Source organism: Zosterops lateralis (assembly GCF_965231275.1).
Source record: "Zosterops lateralis genome assembly, chromosome: Z".
Taxonomy (NCBI): Eukaryota; Metazoa; Chordata; class Aves; order Passeriformes; family Zosteropidae; genus Zosterops; species Zosterops lateralis.
The window spans coordinates 6,356,848-6,382,242 of record NC_139800.1 but is presented as its reverse complement, the minus strand read 5'-3'; the positions used below and the strand labels follow the sequence as shown (position 1 = coordinate 6,382,242).

Genomic DNA, 25,395 nt, shown 5'->3' with positions numbered 1-25,395 from the left:
AGAGATTTTCAAAAAGGGAGCCAGAAGGAATCCTCACTTTTTTAAAACCAAAAAGGAGGAGGCAGAACAAAAGTTAGAAAATATCATGAGGTTTGGATTATTTCAGTTTTTGGTTTCCCCCTCCTCCCCTTCAAAAAATAGAAAGACACTAATTGAGCTTTATTTAGGGTTGGAAACAAGCTCTGCTGAAAAATACAAGATCTTATCCCTACAGCCACTTTCCTTCTCAATGGTAAGGTGTGATTTTTTAAAAGATCATTCCCTAACCATTCTTTAATTTCATGCTTGCCATTAGCTAACAAGCAGCTTTTAAAATATTGCTCAGACTACGCAAATAGTCAGGGATTTTCAGCTTGTTTTAGATCAGTGTCCAATTTGAAGCAGATGTGAAAGACAGTAGCAAGAGAAAGCCTTTGATGCAGGGATGCATCAGGTAGAGCTGTGCATATGAGTAAAACTTCATCAGCTAGTAAATAGCAAGCAAGAAAAAACATCTCTGGAATTTTAATTTTATTTTTTAAATGAAAGCATAGAAAAATAGAAACCATGTAAAGAAATGTTCAGTATTCCTGCACAGATTATATTTCTCCTTCTCTGTGTTAAGAATAACTGATATAAATCAAATTACAGCTCCTATGTTTTGCTCAGGAAACACTGCTCAAGTTTGCATAGGATACACTTCCAGTAAGCCAAATGTCTGAAGTTTTCTTCCCATGCAAAATCAAAAGAAGAAAAGATAGAAACAGAGGGCAATGATTAGAACTTAAGTTTCACATTCACTTCTCAGAGATGACAACAGCCAACCAGGAACAGATTCAAAATTAAGCAGGAAACAGTGAATGATCATGTAAAACTGTCACATGAACTTTTGTCTGGATGAATTTTCTTTTTAGGCAAGTCACAGATTTTACCAGGTCAGTACAAAACACTCACCAAGAGGTCTCCATTCATCCCAAGAATGATCCTCATGCTAAGTTTGGATGGCTCCTTATGTTTTGTCTCTCCCCATTCCCAAACTATTTCATTGGTCTGATGTTTTTTATTTGTGCTGCTACACACAGTACAAGATTCTGTTTTTCAGACACTATTTGATAAATCTTGTCCTGTTCACTTTAAAGTTTCTTGGCTATTCAGTCCTTTGACTATAAGTATAATGCACATCTTCAAAACAAAAACTCAACCATAACACACTTAGTGTGTTTAACACCATCTTTGTAACTGTCAAAATTACTATAGCAAATTACCACTTGGTTGTCAAATATCTTGGTTATATAAACTGGTAAATCCCACATGTTCACAAGTTGTTTAATATAGGGAACAATGACCATCAGGTCTTAGGGACTCCAAGGAATGCATCACCAAGGATTGGCAGACCTTGTCCCCCTCTCTATAGCTGAGTCCCCCACCAAGAACAGAGCTGTGATCTAACAATCACCAGCAGAAATATGTTGATAGTTATACCACACCTAAGCTACTTTAAAAGAGCAAGAACACAGTGTGCTTCAGCAGTTCATTATTAGATGCAAATCATTGTTTACCACATGAGTATACAGAGCCTACAGTTCCACATTTGGATGGAACAGAACAAAGATCTTCTCAGCCTCACAGAAGTGAGCACTCAGCACTTGTTCTGAGGGTTCTGAGCAATGTTTAAACTGTACTAATTCAAAATTTCAAAAATTGCAAAGAGTTATTTAAAAAAGAAGGGAATCATGACTAATTTAGCTGTTCATGGCACTACAGGAAGTATTAGCACCATACCTGCTAAAGAGAGAGGTTATAACAAAACTGTGTCCTGGCAATTATCAGAAGCCCACCATGGGGCAAGCCTGCATAATCTGATGGTCCTGCAGGTTATCACCTTCCTGCACAACATGTCACCACCTGAGTTTTCATCCATCCCTTCCATCACAGCTCCAACCTGACTCGACTCCAACCCTTTCTGCCCACTCCACAAGTGCACTGCTTTGCAATCCTGTCTGTCTCTCCAGCTCCTGCCTGCACACTTGAGGCAAAGGACAGTATTTTCATTGTCTGAAGAATCATTCTCCCCTCATCCAAAAAGCTACCCTCAGTTCCTCATCTCCTCCTTCACTGCTTTTCCAGTTTCCCAGACTGCCTGACTGTGGCCTGTTGGGGCAGGTTCCTGGGAGAAGTTTGCAGAGTTTGCTGTGGTTGTTCCTCTTCTCCCTGCATGGGTCACCCCTGCTCCCCCACACCATCAACCCATGTTTGCTTCTGCTCTTCATCTGGTTCCTTTCCTTCAATTCCTACTTGAATTCTTTTGATGTCATCCTAGTTTAATTTCTGCCATAAAGGCTGTTCATGACTTTGCCAGCTGCTTTCCCCAGGACATACTCTGAGGCTAAAGCAGATGAACAGCAAGACAAAGGCTCTTCAAACTCAGGAACAGACTTTATCATCAGTGGCTAAGTAACTGCACCCTCAATTTGTCCCCAGCACTCAGACCCAGCTGATAGAACAGAAGTGACCATTCAAATCAGAAGCAGCTTTCCTTTCCCTCTTTCTCTGCTGATGAAACCATTTGGTTATGGTATCATCAGAGGGGGCATTTGAACATCATCTCACCTGTTTCTTTTACCAGTGCACATCTGTAATTATTGCTATTTCCTCATCCAAGCCTCATGCTTTGGCACAATCAGTGACAATAATAAACCATCTGCACTGCACCATGTTCAAAAGTTTTCATTTTCTGCCTGCCTAGCAGAAAGCCATATGTGCTACAGCAGTGCCATACTCACTGTGCAATGTCTTTTATATATACTGAGACAGGATATTCATTGTATTCATCCCTAATCTGTTCAAGTAGGTCACTCAGAGTTCAGTGTTGCACACACCACTGACATGGAGTATCTGGAAAACAGTATTTCCCCAAATACTCTGAAAAGGCATGTCAAACCCAGACCTTAATCAACGTGACTACCCATAAAAAAAACCCAGATTTAATCAGAGCAATAACTTGTCAAAGTCTGAACCTTGAAGTTTGGATGGGTGAAAACCTTGAAGTCCCTTATCTGTAGACTTAGATCTTCAGTTGCTAGTAAAGCACTTCTGAAGTGAGACCTACTGGGAATGAAAGGAGAGAAGTGACAAAAAAGGAGATTGGGCCCCTCTGTTCTGGTGGGATCCCAGAGTCTGGAGTGCTGCACTCAGCTCTGGATAGTCCCCAGGGCAGGAAGGACACTGACCTGTTGAAGCAAGCCCAGAGGGGGAACACCAAGCTGATAGGAGGAACTGAGCACCTCTCCTACAAAGAAATGTTAAGAGACTTGGGTTTGTTCAGCCTGAAAAAGGGAAGGCTTAGGGGTAACCTAATTGTGGCTTTCCAATAGCTGTAGGGAGTCTACAAGAAAGACAGAGAGAGACTTTTGATGGAAAGATGAATATGACAGGGGAGGAAAAACTGAAAGAACAGGTTTAGATTTGATATTGGAAAAAAATTCTTTACTGTGAGGGTGGTAAGGCACCAGAACAAGTTGCCCAGAGAAATTGTGGATATCCCATCTCTGGAACTGCTCAAGACTAGATGGGGAGGGCCTTTGAGAATCTAGTGAAAGATGTCCCTGCCCAAGCCAAGGGGTTGGAAATTGATGGTGTTTAATGTCCCTTTTACCCCAAACCATTCTATGATTTCAGCAGCCAGCATCAGATTTGTATTAAAAGTATTTTTGTTCCTCAAACCCACTCAATCAGTGATGAAGACTTGCCAGCTGCAATTATTACACACCAGAAGAACAGAGCTACTGCTGACATCAATGAGACAGACCCAGAAATTAACATGAAGAAGTTAAATCTTAGAGACTGCATTTTTTTAAGTTTTAGAAACTCCTTAGAAACCTGGGTGCATGGTTCTTTACTATTTACATCATGGAAAATGTCAAACCTGCTGAATATAAGCAAGCCAGATAAAACAAAGCTATCAGTCTCATGTATCATTACACTTTCCCAGTGAAAGAGGGATAAAAGGTCTGGATCACTATAAAGCACCTACTGAGTGTTTCTTATACAGTTCTTCTCAGGAAAGTAGCAGGAGTCCACCTTCAACTCACATACAGGTATGACAAATTTATAAATTCAAAACACTTCTTCCAGTCTCCAACCTTGGAAATCTACCATGGGACAATAAGCCATTTCACAAGCTGTTAGGAAACTTCTGCAGATCAAGTAGTAAGTCTCTGATGTGTCTTGACAGGTTCACATCAATTAATAAACTGTAGTTAGAAGTCTTACCTCTAGGAAAATCCAGTACAGTTCACTTATAGCACCATAAGCCAGCACAGCTAACAGAAATTAATTATGAAAAAGGCTCATTTTTATCACCAGCTCCAGCACTTTTGACCTTTGAAACATGACCTCTGTTCAAGGCAGAATTGTACTTTAAACTCATTAAGGACATATTATGTCAGGGTACTTCATCACAATTTCTGAATGTGTGCCTTGAGAGAAACTTTCCAACAGATGATGCAGCAAGAGAAAAGATGCCTGAGGTTATTCAGTTTTTTGGCTCCTTGATCAGACTCCTTGGAGTAATATGGTCATCATGAAAACATTCTGCAAACACTAACTCAATAGTAATTCAATGTTTAAATGTCAAAATTGGATGAAAGCACTATTGTGCAAAAGCACTAACAACTGTTATTTTAGAAAGTGCTTTATCAGGCATTACCAAAGCTGTACTTCTAAACAAAGGAGTTTTCTTGTTTTACTTGCATGCTCTAATGCTTCCCAGACAGAATTTTTACTAGTAGGCAGCCATGTGAAAGGATTCACTGCCTTGAGGTGATATACACGATTTTACACTAGACACATTCTTATTTTAACAGCAACACTCAAAGAGCTGAATGCTTCACATCAAATATTTTTAGACCTGGTTCAGGTAACAAATTTGCACACACTTCTCCCAAATCCTTGCTTCACCAGTTGTGAGAAATTCAGATTTTTCTCTCCTGTAGCAGGAGGAAATCCTCTGCAGATTATTCTTCTGTACCTGTTTCTGCTGCTGCAGATGCTCAAGCAAACCCACGTTACCCCTCCCTGCTCTGTCCCAGCACTGCATGTACCAGCAGAATTATCTGACCTCAAACAAATGGCTAAGACACAGTGACCACAGAGAAAGGTCAGGAGCTTTGTTCACCTGCTTCTTTCAATGAATCTGAGAAGTGGAACACCTAAAAACAGCAAGAGCAAGTAATTCCTTCAGTGCCTTTTTAGCACAAGCATCAGCCAAGAGCACAACCTTGTTTTGCTTTTTGCTATTTTAAAAGGACTCTCTTTCACACCTGGGAAAAGCACAAACTGTCATAGCATATAATTTACAAAATCTGTTTCTTTCACCTTATTCTGTCAGTCTCTTCTCTTGGTTTTAAAAAAAAAAAAAAAAAAAAAAAAAAAAAAAAAAAAAAAAAGCAGCTATTATGTACTGTCATTCTGAAAAGCCAGAAAGTATTTTCCTACCAGTTTTATTTTCATCAATTGTTAAAAAAAAACTGTTAAAAGAAATTTGCTTATTCTTGAAAACTCCCAAATGATCCTCATGCTCCCTCTCAGTCCCAATCCTTGCCATTCCTGTAAACAATAGAAAAAGACTGAGATAAAATCAAAACATTCTACAAATTTATTATTATGCCTTTTTGTAGGTGATGAACCATAAGCCTTTTGTAGATTGGAGGAAATTTTTCATTACAGCCACCTGCTTATTCACATCTTGCATCACATGAAAGGCCACACAGCACACTCAGCATTAATTATTAATCTAATCATGTTATCAAAATACCAGCTAAGCAGGATCTTCAGAGAAGATACAATTCCTCTGGTGACACCCGGTTCAGACAGCACAGAAACATAATAACCATAGAGCCCTGTGAACTCTGCCCTGAGCCTCTCCCTTCTTTTGAAGCACAAGGATCTTGACATCCATGTAAATCAGAAGCTCTGCATGCACTTTTTCTCTTTGAATGTGCTGGAAATTAATGGATTGCTGGAAATTTCTGTAGGTATTAATGCTTTTAGGAAGCCTGTAAAGCAATGGCAGAGTTCAGCCCTTGGGTTTTGAAATCTAAAGACAAGCCACAAGAAAGTGAAAGTGCTTAGAGATGAATATATCGAATTCTTTCTGCACTAAGGCAGAGTCCAAACAAAAAAAATGCATAAAGAATAATCTTTTGCCGACATACAGATTTCAACTTCATTTGCTGAAAGCAGAACAAGTACAAATAATAGTTTTGCTGACCCCAGTGAATGTTCAGCACATAAGGAGCCCTTTACAGATTTCAGAGGAGGTCTCAATTCAGCAGCTGCAATTCAGCTATTGCCTCTTCCTTGGCATCTTGGGTTATTAAAGGTCAATCTTGTTAAACCCTCCAGTTACCCCTGCTTTCCTAGTCTTTTTTTTTTTTTTTTGCACTGTGATGCAAAATTCAGACTTTCGTTAGACACTTTTACAAAGGTCTGAAAATGCTGTTTAGCATGGGGTTTTTATTTATTACAGTCATTATTGCTATCATCATCACTATTCTTATCATCATCATTATAATAATTAGAAGGTTCTTCACCCATAGGGTAGCTGGGCACTGGTAGAGGCTCCCTGGGGTGTTGATCACAACACCAAGCCTGACAGGGCTTAAGGAGTACACTGCTATGATTCTATGATTTCCCAAGAAACAAAATAATTGCTGTTGATATTGAAAATGCCATTGCAATCTCAGCCAGTAACTGCTACAAGCAAATGAGTTACTCCCTGCAAGTTTCAGGCACTGAAATCTTAAGCAAACACCATTTTTCTTATATTGTTCTCCAACAATGAGGAAACAGAGGTTGCTACATAAATAATGAGAAGTCTCCCAGTACTCCTACCTGGTCCTCAACAGAGTAGGAGTGCATAAGCTTACAAACAAATAACACTTCTAGGATAAATTCTGTTCCCTTCTATCACTTCTCAATTAGAAAAACAGTATGTGATACTAACTGTCATGTGATACCACTTTGACCCTGAGGAAGTGGAGAAAATGTTGAAATTGGAATCACAACAGAACTATATTTACTTAGGAAAGACAGATCAAGGTCTCTCTCTGTAGAGACAGAAAGCAACAGGAATATTAAAAAATATCTCCAGCTTTACAAACCAAAAAACCCCACAAACCAATACCATTCAATACTTTACCTTGTATTTACTGACTTCAAGTAAAGTGTATGCTCTCCCTGAAATAGACAGTAGACACCCCAGTATTAAGCATTATGCTAATCACAAGGTTATATCAGGGCTTTTGTGGGAAGGAACAAAATGGAAAAGAGACATGAACAAAGGACTTGAAAATTCTGTAAAAGCACGCTATTAAAAATTCAAAACCTGCAAACACGTATCTGTTTCAATGTCATCAGTACTTCAGAGAAAAAAAAATAAAAAACAAACCACAATCTTTTTTTTCCCCTCTCCCAATAACTTATGTTCCATGTTGAGTGGAACTTTGATTTTTGGTTTTGCTTTTTTTTAAACAGTTGAAGATAGTGTGCCTCCAAAGTTACTGGGTGGATCAAGTCAACACTTCCCTATTCTGTAGATGTTAAACAGAAAAATGGGAAGCCCTAAAACCCAACTTCAGTCACGAATCCCATTGAACTCTGTTCCAGCAAAGAGACTGCCAGACCAAGGCCTGGCACTCCCCCAAACATGCTGCAAAGTAAATCCCACATGACCGGGTCTGAACATCAGGCAAATGCAGATGTGCTTGAATAAAGCACACTGTGCTTTCCTTGGATTACAGCAAGGGAGGGGATGCAATCTGCAACTTGGAAACTGTCAGGAAAGAAATACATTCCAGCTTTTAACATCTACTGGTGTGACATCACTTCACTGCTTTGTTTCTTTAACAGGGAAAAAGAGTTTGGCACAATGTGTAAATAGATATTTGATTTTTGCCCATTTTAGAGCAGCCTGTTTGACAGCCAAGCTTTAAAAAACAGCTCTGCCACAGGATGTAACTTGAGATGGAATTGATGCTTTGAACCTTTCTCCAAGGCCAGTGACAGGCTGCCCACATGCAGCAGCATCCTCCACAACCCCACCCAGCCTCACAGCCCAGGAACAGCAGCCAGGGTCCACAACCTGCATGCAATAGCCCTCCACAAATTCCTCCCATCATCAGCCTCCTATCTGGAGTACTTTTTACACATTTCCAGTGAGCCTTTCCCTGTCTTTCCTTGCTGCCACAGCTTCTTCTATTCTATCCACTGGCAAACAAAACACATGAGTGACCTGAGCATAGCTACAACATAACAAGGCAATTTATCTCTGTGCAGTGGGATATGCATGCCTGCAGGAATCACTGTGTTTTTCATTGCCTTAGTGGACAAATTCTGCCTTTGGACCTACAACAAGCAGACTGACAGAACAGAATGACAGAGGTAATCAAAAGCATTGACTTCAAGTCAATTTCATTCATTACAAGAGTTCCTCTTACACTCTTACTGCGTCAAATTTTATGATGCATCCACCTGCTTTGATGGCAAACAAGTTTTAGAAATAGTTAACATGCTGTAGTTGACAGAAGGGCTTGAGTTGTCAGACTAGCTTTATCACTTCTCTTGTGAGGTGAATACATCACCAACAGCCCATATGGGAGCAGTAAAAGCCAGGATGAGAACAGGCTCTCATGTTTGCTGCCTGTAAAGGGAGTAGTGCCTTGCAGAAATTACACATCTTCACAATTGGCAATTCATGAACTCTCATCCCAGGGCAGTCTAGCTGTTTGTCCTCTGGATAGCTGGAAAATTATACATGTCATTAGCCATCATCCTACCAGAATAAATCTGTACTCAATGCCACAGTACAACTCACTTGCCAATACTTATCAATTCAACTCAAATAATTAAAAAAACCCAAACAAACAAACAACAACAACAACAAAGAAAAAATCCCGGTAAGACTCTCTCCCCTTTAAGCTGGTAGAGCTGCTACACTTGCAGATTGTGGAGGTGTCTTCTCCCAAGCCAGACCCTGCCTAGCATTCATAGGCACTGGAAGATGTATGAAGTATTTCCCAGCACTTCAATCTCAAGAGCAGCACTTCCATTCATTGAGAGGATTCATTAACAACCCTTCCCCCAGACTCAAATTTGTCAGGCTCAAAACCCAATCACAGCTAACACTCTGTTTCTGAAACCATTTTCAGGCCTTAGTTGTCAGGAATGGTGCTAGTGTGCAGTAGAAACAGTGGAGTACATTAAAAGTTTGAGGCCATGTCCTGCTGCCACTGCCAAAACAGAGAACCAGCACCTCACCTCTTTATTTTGTACCTAACACACAGCTAATTCTGAACACGTGCACCAGATTACAGCAATATTTGGGCTACCATTTCTCTTTCCACAACAGAGGTAACTCCACAGTTGGTCTTCTGTCTTTCATCTGTTTGTGAATCTAATAGTACCAACCACTTCTCATGAGACACCAACCAGCTCATGTGATTTGAAACTGCAAAATAAAAATCTCGTCAAGAAATTTTTTTCATTGTGTTTTAAAGAAAATATTCAACTGAATTACTTTAAGTTATACTGATTCAAGAATACATGCCTGTGGGAACTGACAGTGGTCAGAATATGGATTTTAGGCTCCAAGCAACGGCTTGAAGCCTGTGGGACCTTAGTGTTCTCCCAGCCTGGCCTGGGAAATCACAAGGAGGAAGGGAAAACAATCCTTGTAGATATCCTCCTCCTGACACCTGGTGTTTTTCTAACTTATTATTTACTTGTCAGAAAACAGTCAAGAGGTGTTGCTCTAAATGTCTAATTATATTGATTGTACTGAGACACTGTATAAAAGAATCTGTCTTTCAATAAATCTTTGCTCTAAGGCCCCCAAAGAACTGGAATTGTACGTGTTGTTAATTGAGCCATCCCAAATCATAACAATACCTGCCAGTTCCACAACTCAGCTGAAAAACAGATACATCACTTCACTGTTCCAGGACATGGTTTGGCTTAAAGAATCTTTGCTCCTTTCGGTGTTAAATCTGAGATGGAAGAGATTACCCTGAAATCTGTCTTCCTGTGCATTACAGAAAATGCATAAGCTATTCAAAGAAACATGGGCAGCTGGAAAACAGAAGCAATGAGGAACAGAGCCATTTTCACAGCTCTCCCGATTTTGAGTGAGGTGGAAATTATCTGACGGGTTTAGATTGCCACACACAGAGGTCTTCACATGCCTATCTAAACCTAGCAACAAAAATAGCAAAAGCAATTTTGGGAGGCTGTCCCACTATCAGCCTCAAATGTCAGTGGTTTCAGGATATCAGGAAGTGCTCTGACAAATGTCCAAGCTCCTATAAAATCCATACAGGCCCTTATCTTCTCTGGGACACTACAATACCTCATCCTTGTTAAAGCACATGAATCACTGAGACCAGCAGCAGCCAAAAGCACCACGCAGGGCACACGGCCGAGCTACACAACCTCACCATCCAATCAGCCCAGCTGTAAATCTGACCACATGTTGCTTTGAAAAGCAGCCACACCCCTTGCAGAGGACTGCCACTCATCTCGTGGTGGGGAACACTGATTGTGTAACAGCTCTATCTACTAATACAGGATTCACATGGTCTGTGGCCAGTAACATCCACAGCCAAAGGATGTTGCAGCACTATTCCTGCTGCAAGAACTCATATTTCATATCTCTTATCTCTTGCTGCAAGAACTAATTCTTAAATATCTCATATTTAGGAACTGCAGTTTTAAAATATGAGATACAAACTGCCAGAGTGCTCCTTCTCTGGAGAGTGAACTGCTGAGACATTTTCAAGTAAAGTGATTTCCAAAGGAGCCTAGACTACATCCCTCAGAAATTCCCCTTTCTATGAAGTGCTTGCTTGCAGTACCTAGAAGGCAAAAATTGGGTGCAATGCCATACCTGCACAATCCTTGAGCTGCTTTTCCCATCCAGAGCTGGAGGCACAGCAGTACATTGGTTCCTTTGCAAATCTAAATATTCATTGGACCGATTTTAGGGCTTTCAGTCCCAAAGCAGTAGCTAAGTCATAGAAATGTGGATTTCTACAACCCATAAAGTAATAGCAAAAGCCTCCTGCTCTAGCAGCATGTTCCTTGTGAACAGACATTTCTTGTATCCAATGCATAGACACCTGTAGGCTCCTCACTAGCAGCAGGGGTTAGTACAAAGTAATGCTATAGAGGTTTCCACATACAGCTGCTGCCTCATCTCTGATCTGTGAAGAGCTATTCATGCCTCCCCACAACACTTTCTGTCAGAGCCTGAATAAACACTTCTGTCCAAAGATCAACAGCTCTCCAGGACATGGTAAGCTGAGAAAGGAGGATCTCAACATGTGAAAAGTACACTCCTGCAAAAGGGCTGCTAAAGAAGCAAATTCCTTCATTCCAGGTAATTTCCTCGTCTGGCCCAAAGCAAACAGGCAGATGATGACATAAAGCTTTTTGATACAGGCCAATGGGATATGTGCCAGGGAGAATGCACCACTCCCTGGTCAGCTACTCCAGCAGCATGGCATGCAACCATTGCAGCCTGCAGTCCAGTGCAGGGGGCATGGGCACAGCACACAGGCAGTGCCACGCATGCTGACACTTATTCCATCAGTAACACACAAAGAAGAAAAGGCCTTGGCTGCTCTCAGGTAAATAGGAAACAGTGCAGAAGGACTCACCCAAAGGTCAAGAGTAACACTTAAGCCCTTCAACACTGAGCAAAAGATGTCCTTCCTTCCCACAGGTGCTGTCACAGAACCACAGCAGCTTCACAGGACTCTCTCAGGCAAGGTGCAAACCCCAAGGACCTCTGCAACTTCTAATCCCCACAGATCTGTTCTTCTCTGCACATGTCAGCCCCAAGCTTTCCTTTAGCAGCCTTCCAGATACAGAGTTTTGGCTTGGTGATAAATAAACACCCCTGCCAGTGTCCTTACTCCTTTGTGTGCTCCCCACGGTAAGGTAAAAACTCAGCCACTACTGATGTCTTGGTGAGACCACCTCAGGTCATGCTCAGTATTAACTAGGAGCTTCCCAGGGTGCAGAACGAAGCCATGACTTTGATCTGACAATCAGACAGCCTTGTGAGTGGAGTATAAAATCAAAGAAGATTTCTAGTTGCACCACAGATAATCCAAGGTTCAAAGGGGAAAGTAAAGGAGAAATGAAAATGCTGTGTGCTCTCTTGGTGAAGCTGAGCCTGCAAACACCAATACATGGGCAGCAGAGCATGAGCTAAATTCAAATTTGTCAGTCTTCCTTCTAAAAAACCAAAACCCAACAAACTACAATTCCTTTTGCAAGACAGTAGTGCCTAAAAGGAAGGTGGAAAACTTTGGGAAAGAGAACTAACTGGCTCTGAAGGGACTATACTGTTAGCTTCAGTGCATGCCATGGGATGAGTGCCATATGGTTCAGCCTACAAAAACAAAGGTCACATCCATCATTACTCTGCATCATTATTCCACAGCCATACACACTGAGCAATGACCCATCACACGTTACCTCAACGTGCCACTGAGCAGGTCACTGCATCCTGTACAGAAACCAGCACAAAAGGTTCCCCTCCCTTTAGATCTCACCGTCAAGGCTTTTCACATGCAAATACCACCATCCAAGCAATTATTGGATTGATTGATATCACTGACGTCACACTTGCATACAGAAATTCTGACTTATCCACACAATCGTATAACTCCAAAACACTGTTCTGCCAGTATCTGGCAGTCGTGCTAAGGACCAAGGTGTGAAGTAGCAAGTGTACTTGTTGATCAGTACTTCTTGTGGACCAAGACACTTCAGCAAAATGTATAACACAGCCAAGGAGGTTTCTTCGAAGAATTTCACCTTATGACACACTCTAATTTCAAACATTTGACCTTTACAGAGGTGCTGCCAGCCATGTTCAGTAGTACTTTATTTGGCTTAAAGCAGGCAGAGGTGGGGAGACAAAGCAAAGTTTATAATTTACAGCATGATAGGAGACTACCAATCCCAAAAGAATTTTCTGAGAAACCCATATGAAACACGTAACTAAGAAATACTTCAGTATTTTCTGCCTAAAATTAGGTAGTTTTACTGCTAGGTTACAATATTTTATATTAAGGGCACAGATCTTTAAATATTTTCTGTAGTGTGAAAGTATTTGAGTAATATTAGTTCACTCATGACCTGCCAGGGCTGAAGGGCTGCCATAATTTTATTCCTGGAGAAACAGCAACATGAAACCTGGCAGACTTCACTTGTTGCACACCAAGTCTTTGTAGGACTCTGGAACACCTTCCCCAGAAACAGTGACCCCCTTAGCCATCCTCCATGGTCCCACAGTCCTGGCAACTTGAGCTTTCTGTTGTGTTATGGTACTGCAAAACTTTTGGATTTAACTGAAGCCAAGTAAGCACTTCAGGGTTCGAATTTTTAAGTACATAAACTTGTATTTTTATTCGGTAATTCCTAACTATCATGTCATCAACCAATACTGCAACTAGCCATTGCAAACCAATTAACAAAAAACTAACACTATAAAAGAGGCAGGTTTTGGAAACAAAACCAGACAATTTGTTTTTCTACCTAAAAGAAGTTGCAGAAGAATGAGAATTTACTGTTCCAACATTATAAAAAAGACTTCTCAGAAAGAAAGTTCCTGGATTATTTTCTTTTACTGTATCTTTAATGTCCTAGTATTGAAGCTAAGGCTTCAGTATTTTACACAAGTTACTGAACAGCTGAGCAAGAAAAAAAAAAACTTCTGGCAGCTCTGGTTATTGCAGAATATGCTTTATGAAACAAAGTATATTCCATTTCATGCAGGGAGAGTCAAGGCTGGTAAAATGAGGAGTTTCATGGTTCAAATTCAATCTTATCCTAAGAAGGTATAATTTCTAAAAAGCCAAGAGAAACAGTATCTACTTAACTATGGATGATTATAAGCCTAGCCAGCGACAACACATTTGGTGAAAATTTGATTTGCTTTATATGCCAAAGTTTCAATCACAATTTAAATCCTTCAAATCTGTATTATCTTTACAGTGCAGTAATCGCACATCTGCAAAGAGACAAGAAATAGCAAAAGCCAAACCCAAGGAAGAATTTGATGTTCTGTGTATTTCCTTTGGAAAGGAGGATTCTGTGGTAAATACTACTGTGGCCAGATTGAAGCTGGGAAAAAAAATGAGGACATGCACCTGTTAAAAATTCACATGATTCAAGAAGACATGAGGGCTTGTGACACAGCTGTTCATGCCCACCTTACACCTCTGCTATTTACTAGTATGATTTTCCAAACTACACTGGATATCTTTCAACTATTAGTGGCATCCATGGCTACATTACTTGAAGTGTGAAAATCCTTACTCTTAATTTCATATTCTTGATTTTTTTTTCTCCTCAGAAATTCAAAGACATGGGATGCTATCCATTTTTTTGCTCCTTTTTGGTTTTTTGTTTAGCAGGCAAGAGACTTTCCTTAGAGGCAAAAGTAATAAATCAAACAATACATACAAGCAACCAAAACCTCATTTTATCAGATGTGTAATTTTAGGAAGAAAGGAGATCAGCAATCTAACAAAAAAAAAAAAAAAAGGGTTTTCTCCTCAATACCAAATATAACACCCTATCAAACTTTACTGATATAAAAGTGCAGATATTACAAGCCTTCTCATTGTGTTTAAAAACCAATTTCCTATGTTGTATAGGTGTAACAGATCCTGTGCCTAGTTCAGAAGGTATTTGCAGAAGCATCAGCTACCAGTGACAGGATTCTTTTTTCATGTTGAACTTGCCAAGCTTTTATTAAACCTGGGCCACAGGAATTAAGTATGCAAACAGCGATCAGAAAAGCAGCTGAAAACACACATCCTTCACCTGTTTAATTAATTCTGGAATTTCAAAATGCAGAGCTGCTATAAAACAATGTTTTTGTTACAAATGTGGTGAAAAACAAAATATGCCTCCTGACATAGTGCTGTCCCACTCATGTTCTGCCTGATCTTTTGGTATTTACTGTTTATTTCAGTATTTATTAATCTCCAATATGGACCAAAGCACTTTGTATTTGCACACAGATGATTACCTAAAATAGTATTTGCTGTCATTTCAGCAGCTGCCAACTGGAAAAACTCACCTTGACTTAACCATTCAGTCTATTTATTATAGACTGTGATATCCACAGTGTTAAGGAATATTAAAAAGTCCTCTCCAAGCACTCAGGACAAAGATTAAATATGTCACAAAGGCAGTTCCCAGTGCCCAGATTCACCCAGGAGGGCACTGCTGTGAGCAGGCAGGCAGCAGGCACAGCTCTGGGTGGTTTCACAACCAGCTGCTGCAGCTGAGGCTGAAGGCACCATCCTGCCTGCCCTGCCTCAGACCCACTGCCACAGGCATGCAGCAGGGGAAGAAAGCCTGCACATGCCAAGGGTGTTATTCCAGAGCTGGGGATGCTTTTGCTTTTGCTCCAGAGTTGTTCCAGACCAGTTTTTGCTGCTGTGGGACTCCTCTGTCCAGCAGCAGCAAAAGTTGTGGATGCCATTCCCCTGGGAATTTTCTTGTGAAAGCACTCTCCCAGCACAGCTGAAGGGCAGGACCCACTCAAGCCTCCCCAGCTGCTCTCATTTGAGTTATGATCCTGTTGCTCTCTTGAGATCACTTTCCAGAGTCCCCAGTTTTGTTCAGAGTCTGTAGTGACAGTGAAAATGCCATAATCACACAGGTACAGACAAGGACTGCACATCAACATGTTTCACCCCTCATCAAAAGTGAATAACCATGCAGTGAGGAATGATACAGAACATTCCCATGTTTTCCAATTCACCAGATTGGGGCTAGGAAAAACATGGGCTTGCATCTTTGACATCCAAGCCTGGGCACTAGCTCAGCCTCCCTGGACAGCACTGGTCACCACCTGGGAAACCAGGGACAGGGGATGCACAGCAATGAGACACAGGCATTTCTACTTGTCTCTGCAAGATTTTTTGTATTTGTTTGTTGCTGGGTTGTTTCCTCAGTAGCAAGAGTGTCTTGGGGCAGTCTCATGGTACAACAGAATTACCTCAGTGGCTCTCTGTGACGAGAGGCATTTCCCCTCACACTCTTTTTTTCTCATCTGTCTACCCAAAAGCACTCCCAGGGTCTTCACCACACCCTGCATGATCAGCCCTTCCTTCCTAATGAGCACTGGGATCAGTGCACTGAGGCAGAGGAGGACATCCAGCAGCATCATGATGCCACATCAGCTCCATCCATGATAGCCCAATCCCTTAATAAAAGAATAATAATTAATAATTCCCTTAATATAGAGAGCACAATGCTCCTTACACTGCAGAACTCATCCCCACCTTATGAAGTAATAACCATCAAATAGTACTGGTATATTCTGATTTTCCAAACAGAGGTCCAGAAAAGCTTCCAGGTGTCTAACAATCCTGGGAGTAACTGTCTTGGATATCAAGTCCCATCATGGGCTGCACAGCTAAAGGAATGCTTCATCTAGAAAACTGCTAGTGCCAAGAATCTCTATGAAAATAAATACAAGGGAGGGGAGGCGGTTACTCATAGCAGATGCTAAGTCATTAGTTGTAAAAATAACTTCACATTTCCTTGTGAAATATCAAGGGAGCTGCTTCAAACTAATTAGAGGACTTGAGTTCAAAGTGACAAGTAGCCCTGGGAAAGGGGAAGGTTGAAGAGAGCCAGGAAGAAAAAGTAGTCTTAACAGCAGCAGAAGAGGAAACGTTGAATTTGGAGACCAGATGCCATAAGGCAGCAGGTAGGTGAGTTGCAACACACCAAGGAGAAACCCTGAGTGAAATCAAACCCTGATTCACTGAGGTTAGCTGAGATGGTGGACTTGATGTAACATCCTCAATAGTGCTTCCCTCTCTCAGGAGTGCAGCTGCACCTCATCCCCTTCCTCTTGCCTGCACAGATTCTCCTTGGACCCCTTGATCAGACCAGTCAGCTCACCATAAACCACAGAAAACTAACTCAGCAGGAGAGCTGAGAATTCCCTGCTGGCACAGCAAGCTGACTCATCTGGCTGAGGGCAATCTCTTGGAGCTGCACAGTGGGGGCAGCAGGAAGGAGCACAAGGAGCAGGTCGGTCCTCCCTGGCAGCAGGGAGACACTTTCCATCTTAAATATTCAAACAGAGAACCACTGCAGGAGAAAGAGGAAGAAAGAGCAAAGGAGGCAACATTTTCTACACCAAATGGAACAATGTAGTGAGGAGGAAGTAAGAATGGCTGATTTTTATAACAATGCCCCTAGGACAAAACCACTGGCAGAAAGGGAAACCCTGTGGATTCAAGGCCCAGAGCACAATTTAATAGTAGATTACTGACTGAAATACACTGGTTTACTCCACTACAGGGATTTTATGCTTTTTCTTCACACTAAGGTTTCACAGCTCACACTCGTAATCACAGTTCAGGTTTTCTTTTCTCAACAGAAATTCATAAGAAACTCATCCAAACACAGTTTATGACTAAAAACACCATCATCAACAAACACAGACCACAAGCAAGACACTACCAGTAGTGCCAATAACAATAACATGAGTACAATAAGCATCTTTGAAAAAGTCTGATCACATAGAATATAAAATATGCTTTTACATATACAATAACTGCAGCACTTGAAGCTACTTCAAAAGCACAAGGATGTTGTACTGTTTCCCTGCTCTCTAATTATGAAAATGTTAAATATTTGTTTTGAGAATGAAATGAACATAGCACAGTACATTTGCACAAAGGTGATCAAAACTCTGTGCACTTTCAAATCAGAGTTTCATCACAGGCTGTTGTTCCAAGAGGTGAGTATTGCTGACCAGTAGGAACTGAAGCAAGAGCAGAGTCCATCTTATCTTACAGCCCTGCCTGCACTTACCATTGTAACACCAAGATGATATTGATCATTAAACCTGTAGGAGCCCAGGCGGTTTTCTGCCATCTTAGCAACATGAGTCACTCCACAAGCAGTAGCACCCAGAAGGGAGCACAGCCACAGAGCCAGGAGCAAAATACTTTCCCCAGTTAGTCACATAAGCCTGACTCAGCTTCCCACAAAACTATGGCATTGTGTTTTAGTATCCAGCCCCTACTTTCAGTGAAAATGGACACCACAGCCAGTTTCAGGACGTTGTCTTGATTATTTCTAAATCTTTCTTTGAATCAGACTTTTCATACTGGGCATGAGTTTCTTGTACTATGATACTCTGACATTCAGTTAATCCAAGTAATTCAAGAGATGTTGAATCAAAAATTACAATGGTCAAGAAAAAAACAGGCCTGAACGTCCACATTTAAAGCCCAGAAATAAGTGTGCTTTCATTTACTTACCTTTTTGCTTCTTCTAAGTGGCACAGATATTCATAAGCAATATTCTGACGCCTCCTCTCATCCATTTCCTCTGCAGAAAGCCTTTCATCATCCACAATAGCTGCAAACAGAAATCCATATCAAGTTAAACATGAGTCGGTGTGATTTTCAGAGCAATTTTACTCAGAACCTGGGTGAATTACTGAAGAAGGAAAATTAAAATAGTTATCACTTCTCTTTAAAAGAGGCCTTTTGTAATATGGTGTACAAATATGTCTAGGTCACCGAGAGTGTTCTGTTCTCTCTACAGTGAATTCCTCAAGTTTCACTTCCACAAGATCAAGCATGTATTTTTCTGAGGCCACAGCCTGGTTTGGGGGCAGGATGGAGCACTCAAACATGGGGAGCTGAGGCTGGGAGCCAGCAGAGCCTCAGCTTACACATCCTCAGAGGAGCTTGAGGGCTCTCATGAGGAAGCTCAAGGCAAGAAGCAAGAGGAGCAGCTCCATTCTAAGCAGGTCCTCAACAACAGAGACAAAGACAACACACTGCAAAGGTATCACAAGGACAACATGGGAATTGGCTGCAACTTCCAGAACCCATGAGACTGCAACATGCAGAGCTGCCTCCCACTGATGGAGATGATGAGGGTTGCAATCAAATGAACCATCTGTGGTTTCTCCTACTTACTGCTGCAACCTCATCACCTCCCATGAAAACACTCTCCCAGCCTGTTAAAGATGTCTGTGCACATCTCCTGCTGCAAATGACCCCAATTATTTACAGCTACTACCCAGCCACTGGTCTTTCTCAACTTGTAGAGTACAGAGGGGGCCTCTGTGAGCAGCTCTCCAAGTCTTCCAAATGTTTCTAGCAGTGAGTCTGAAGGGGCATACTGTAGTGCTGACTTCTAGACTAATTTCAGCCACAGCAGGTGAGACTTCTGTAAACAGCCTTCAGCATAAATCAGTTACCAAAAATGACACCTGTTTGTACTCAGCTGAGTGTTGGATTAGATCATCTTGAAGGTATCTTCTAACCTTGATGATTCTGTGAAAAATGTGGTGTCCTACATTCTTTCACGTTTTCAGTCACATCACCTCTCATGCCACAGCTGGCAGCCCAGTGGCTGCACCAGTGGAGCAGAACAAGGGGCAGTTCTTGCTAAAAAGTCCTCTTTGTGGGAGGATTTCTGGCTCCTTGATCTGAGCCCCTGCACACTTGCAGGCACAGTGGTGCAGGCACCAGGGAGGGGACGGAAATGCAGGCTGGGCTGGCTCTGCTCTCTGTGGCAGCCCACAAGCTGGTGAGCTGAGAACATCATGACACCTCAGTAAAAAAAAAAAAACCACAGCCCTGCTCCTCCTGAAATGCACTGGGACATGCTTTGTTAGCTCCATTCCCACACAGACTCGTGCATGCCACGAGAGCAAGTCCTCAGCTTTTCCCTGACAATTGCTTCAAGTAGTGGATAAACACTTTCTGGTAATGGATACAGGCAGCTCAAGTAAAAGGCACTTAAAACAGTAGGACTCCAGGCTTTGCAAGTACTTGCATACCTAGAAATCTGTACATCAAAACCAAATCAACAAACCAAAATCAAAAACCCTTAGAAATTAACTCGCATGCATTTTTTACTGAGGACACAAAAGAAATCACACTACACACACACAGTTTGGACTGATGCTACCATACATTTGTTAAAGTCTTGTATAGCTGCTTCAAGCTTTGTAGTTTAAGTTTTAATGACCATATGGGAGTTGATATCTCTCATCTTTTGCTTTTAAGATTGCTCTTCCTAATTACCCATATGTTTCATACACCCATCAAACAAATACATGTCTTGCTCAAAGTTTCTTATAAGTCTGGTAGCTCCAATAAGCATGACTCACTCTAAAATGAGCTCTCAGATACTGTAATCAGGATATCACTTGCCATGAACCAAAACAGTTTGGAGGCAAACGTGGGGTGCACATGGTAAAACACTGCACAGCAAACTGGCCATGGAGGCTGCTCTAGTATTGCTCTTGCCTCACCACCATCAGCACAACCAGACAGGTTGCTCCCACTCCATGAGATATCTCCTCCGCTCCAGAGGGTTCCTGACTTCCCAGAGCCAGGGAAAAGTACTGACAAGCCACCACACTGAAACGTAACATATCATTTTATTGCTTTCCACACTGAGATCAAGGACCCCTTCTCAAGAGCTCTCTCAGCTATGAGTGCTCATAAATGAAGCCAAGTGCTCTCAGAAGAGCCCAGCTGATTGTCCTAGTCGGCTGTTGTCCTGTCAGCCAGGGTGGGACAGCCAATACTTCATCCTCCATGGCAATTCCCATGCCCTGTTCCTCGTAACTTGTTAAACAGTTGTTTATTCCTGTTCTCCGAAGACAGCTCAACACAGCCATAAGCAAATCAGAAAAAAGGCAGCTTGTCTGAAGACAGGTGAAGGAAAACCACATGGCCCATTTGATAAGTATCAGTCTAGGCATTAACCTGAATTATACTAATGCTTTACAATCTAGTCCTGGATCTGCACATCCATGGGTGCCTTCCATCCCCAGCAAAGGCATCCCAGATCAAGCAGCCCTGGCCAGGCTCAAATCCCTCATTAAAATACTTGCAGAGGTTGATTCAGAGAGTGGATGAAGGCACCAACAGATAATGTAATAGGTGTTCTGCTTAGCAAACACTGCAACAATGACAGGAAAGGGAAAGATTCAAAAACAGGTAACTTGTAGACACTGGGAAGTGCAAAACCCAGCTCCTTTCTAGAGAAGGTATCAGCAGTTCACAAGTTGGAAATCAGACTTCTTTCTGGTCAGGGCCAAAGCAGCTAAAGTTTCTGGGCTGGATATCTGAGCACTGAGAATAGAGAGCTCAGGGAATGCCAACACCTACAGTGTTAATCCTGGGAGGAGTCTCTTACAACACCAGCTTCCAATAAGTCTGATTACACCCTCACCCTGCAGCACATACTGGCTTCAAAGCAACTGTGCTATCACATCAAGAGTGGTTGCAGACACAGCTTCAGAAACAGAAATGACAACCTGCAGGATAAAGGTGGCCTCAGGACTGAGCTGCAGAGGCAATTACTTTGAAGACTTGGGTTTTTAAAGTCTAGTCTATAATAATACATTTCGGCAAGGGCGTCAGCCTTTGACTAGAGCCCTGTGTACGCCTCTCTTCAAACATCCTGAGAGAATCCATCAAGCCAGCCACACCAAGTTCAACACACAAACAGGTTTGGTTTGGAGACAGAAAGTTCAGTCTTTCTGCTTAACAGAGTGAGTATTAGTCAGAAGGCTAGGAAGACTGATGAAAGAATAAACATATTTCTGTTCTATCAGTAACTTTTTGATAATGCTCAGCTCACAAAGGAAGAAAGTGCTGCAATAAAGGGTGTTATGTGGCAGAGTAATCAGGGCTGGGCTTCACCTGATGACCTCTACCAAGCAGGCTCCTGACACAAAATGTTCCAATTGAGAAGATCCAAATGCCAGAGAACAAGGCACACACTACATGAAAGCTATACAGAGGGGAAGAATGCATCTAAACAACATCTTATGATTAAATTCATTAATTATGTGATTTAATTTCAAATTGAGAGGAAAAATCTGAATATTTCCTTTGAAGAGGGAATGTTAAGAGTTCATCTGGACAACCAAGAACTAATTAAATATGCTAACCATAGAGCTCTATTTAAATTCATTTAAATTCATTTAAATTCAGTTGACGCCCTGTTAGCCAAGAGTCAGTAGACACAAAACCTGTGCTAAGACATCAAGTTCACTCACAGACACTTCTTCATGAAAAAAAACACGAAAGGAAGAGTGTGTATGAAACACATGGAACAGTGAGCAGTACTAAAGCTTAAATTGCCACACATGAGAGATTTATTCTGGTATTCAGTATTCTGGCACCAACTTTCTAATTCTTACCACAATTGATTCAACAGAAATAAAATAATGTTCTACTAGCAGCTCCCTACATATGTATATAGCATATACATATTTATATGCTATATATTTAGTAGAAATTGTATTTATATGTATATAATAGTATTTATATCTATATATTATATATAATATATAGAATATAATATTGTATTATACATATATATTATATATATTATATTTTATATAGTATTTATACTATGTATAAATAGTATTTATTTATATATAGTAAAAATAGTATACATAGTATTTATAGTATACATATTTAGCATGAAAGTAAGCATTTATCAAGGAGTTTTCCTAAATTGAAGACTTGGCCATCTTCCATTAGCTGATACATTGTACTTACATGCACCCTCCTCATTCTTAAATTGTCCTGTGTAGGCAGTACCTAGGACTAATTGATGTTTGGGGTCTGGTGATGAATTGATAAAACTTTCTGATGTGCCCTGATCCAAGATAGCCACTCCAGTTGTTGGCAAAATCTTGGAGCTATGCCAGTTGCTGACCACAGAGCTGACAATTCAACCCAAGGTGCTACAGTGAACATGAAGCCTGCAGGATTTACTGACTCAGACTCAGTACACAATGTAGTAGAAAACATTTCAAATTTCTGGATTTGAGCAAGTTTTTGGAAACAGAGCCACCACATCCAAAGATGCAATATTGCTGAAATTAGCAATCAGCCCAGGTACACAAGAGCCACTGGAGCCATCACCTTACTAACAAAATCTGGAAAGAGAATCAAAATTTCAGGTTCACAGAGATGTGGTCACTTCACACAAGAATTTTAAAAGCTAGTAAAAGTCATCCAGTTCAGAGTCCATCCTTATATTACGTCCATGACAAGGACTTTGGAGGTCCCAAGATCCCAGAGATAATTTATATTGATACTGAGTTTACTGGAAGTCTAATCACTGTTTAAGTCCCTCACCACCCTTAGAGTATTTCTTACTGTCTAATCAAAATCTATCTTATTTCAGTTTGAAGTCATTCCCCCTTGTCCTATCACTACACACCCTTATAAAAAGTGCCTATCCATCTTTCTTGTAGGCTACAGTGAACTCTCCCAGAGCCTTTTCTTCTCCAGGCAGAATAACCCTAATTTTCTCAGTCTTTCCCCAGAGGGCAGATGTTTCAGCCTTCTGATCATTTTTGTGGCCTCCTCCTCTGGACCCGTTTTAACAGATCAACATCCTTCTCATGCTTGGGGGCCCAGAACTGGATGCAGTATTCCATTTGAGCTGTTATGTGGCTGAAGTGGAGCAGGAATAATCACCTCCCTTGACCTGCTGGTCACAGTAGGTTTGAATTTACATTGACTAAGAGGTGTTTCACAGGTCTAACTTGAAAGAGTTTGCATATTAGTCCATGGATTGTACCTTTAAATGGTGCTAAACATAAAATTTCTGTAATATGTTACAAAAGAGAATGCAAGGGAAAGTCTTGCATGAATGTCTGAATACAAATTTATGGAACACTTTATAAAGTATCATCCTTAAATTATTCCAGCATAACCATTTAACAGAGTTTCTGTTATCTTGGAAAAACTGAAGCTGGAGAAAAGACCCTGCAAAAACCTATCACAGTGCTTAAGGATTCCTGGTCATTAATTTTCTCTCACACACATGACTATCTGCAACAGCTCAAGAACAGCACGTGGCTGCTTCTAGCAGGCAGACCCTTTAATAAGGCATTTGCCACAGACATACCAAAGGACTTCTTACACTGAAGAAGGCAAAGAAAGAAGCAGAGGCTTTTATTTCCCAGAGCCAATCCCCCTCAATTTCCTGCTACCAGGGACTTTTTCCCATGAAAGCAAGACATGAGCAATAAGGAGGAGAGCTCTTTTGGCACCACCACAGGGAAGCTCAATGAACAAGGCAGAACAGACGATGGAGAGAACAAAATCCTCTTAGGGCAATAGAATTTGTAAAGTCAGGGTTGGGGTGGGGGGGGAAGAAAGAGATACAGGAGTAAATACTGTAAAATGCTGGGATAAAAGTTTTTCACTAGAGTGCTTGAATAAAACATTAGCTAAACCACATTTGGCAGTCTCAGCTGTCTGCTGTCCCAGCCACACAGCGAGCAAGGCAAGGCAGTGTTTCAGTCCACTGGCAAGAAGTTCTGCAAATTCTGTACACAAATTCTGTCCCCCTCACACCTTCCTGCTTCCTCCTCCCAAGCTCATACCCCCTTTCCAGTATTAGTACAGTCAAAAATACTCAACAGAGCCATGCTGTAACAAAAGCAAAAGCCAGGGAGCATTTCTTGCACAGAAACTTCTGACTGGCAGTTTGCTGGCCATAGTCAGCCCAGTACAACAGGCTCTAGGCAGCATCCCATTTATGTCTCCCTGTACTGTAAGGACTTTAAGCCTTTGTCATCACAATTCAGCGTTGTAGCTTCAAGAAGTAGCTAGCTGCATTTTAGATGGTCACAGTGACCATCTAAAATAATATAAAACCTTATGTTATGCGAGAACATATAATTATCTTGTCCTAGTTTGAAAGAGGCCAATAAATTAAATCTTTTTTGTCCTTCTTTTTATTTGTAGTAAAATTCATACTCTCAGGTACCTACTAACCCATGGGTGCCTGCCTTGGGCAATTCTGCTCCATGGTTGGTCCTAGTTTGGCAGTTCATACCCTGCCCACAGCACCAGCCAAGCCCTGTACATGGAGCAGGTTGAGCTGGCAATGCTCTGACACAGGCTCACTGCTCCCTGAGCTGTCCTCATTCCAACAGCACAGGATCTGAGCACTGCCAGGAAGCTGCAAAATACAGGGAAAAGATACATGTACAGATGCCAGAAAAACATTTCTCAAAGCTACGAGCAGATGGAGTTCCCCCCCTCCCAAAGCCTCCACTCCCAATATCAACTCGCAGGTATCTAATGTAATTTATTAAATATGCAGAAGAAAGTGTGTCAACTATAGCTATGCGAACAGAGATAGTTTCTGCATGCTATTAAGAAAAGATGGCTTTAGAGCACCAAACACCTATTATAGGTGTGCTGTTTAAGTATTTTGTACCTACAGGTCTATTGTTACACTAGAAGTGGCTCTGATGAAAACAGTTTTCTGTAGATTTCTTATGTCAAAAAGTAT

At 41.3% G+C, this 25,395-nt stretch overlaps 1 protein-coding gene across 6 annotated transcripts in view; it reads right to left on the bottom strand.

The window, feature by feature from the left end:
• IQGAP2 (IQ motif containing GTPase activating protein 2) overlaps positions 1 to 25,395 on the bottom strand; it is a 130,088-nt gene that overhangs the window by 87,635 nt on the left and 17,058 nt on the right. For all 6 annotated transcript variants that reach the window (XM_083884506.1, XM_083884507.1, XM_083884508.1 and 3 more), the window contains exon 2: positions 18,351 to 18,450. In XM_083884506.1, coding sequence (XP_083740632.1) covers positions 18,351 to 18,450 — 100 coding nt within the window. The remainder of the gene's footprint in view (positions 1 to 18,350; positions 18,451 to 25,395) is intronic.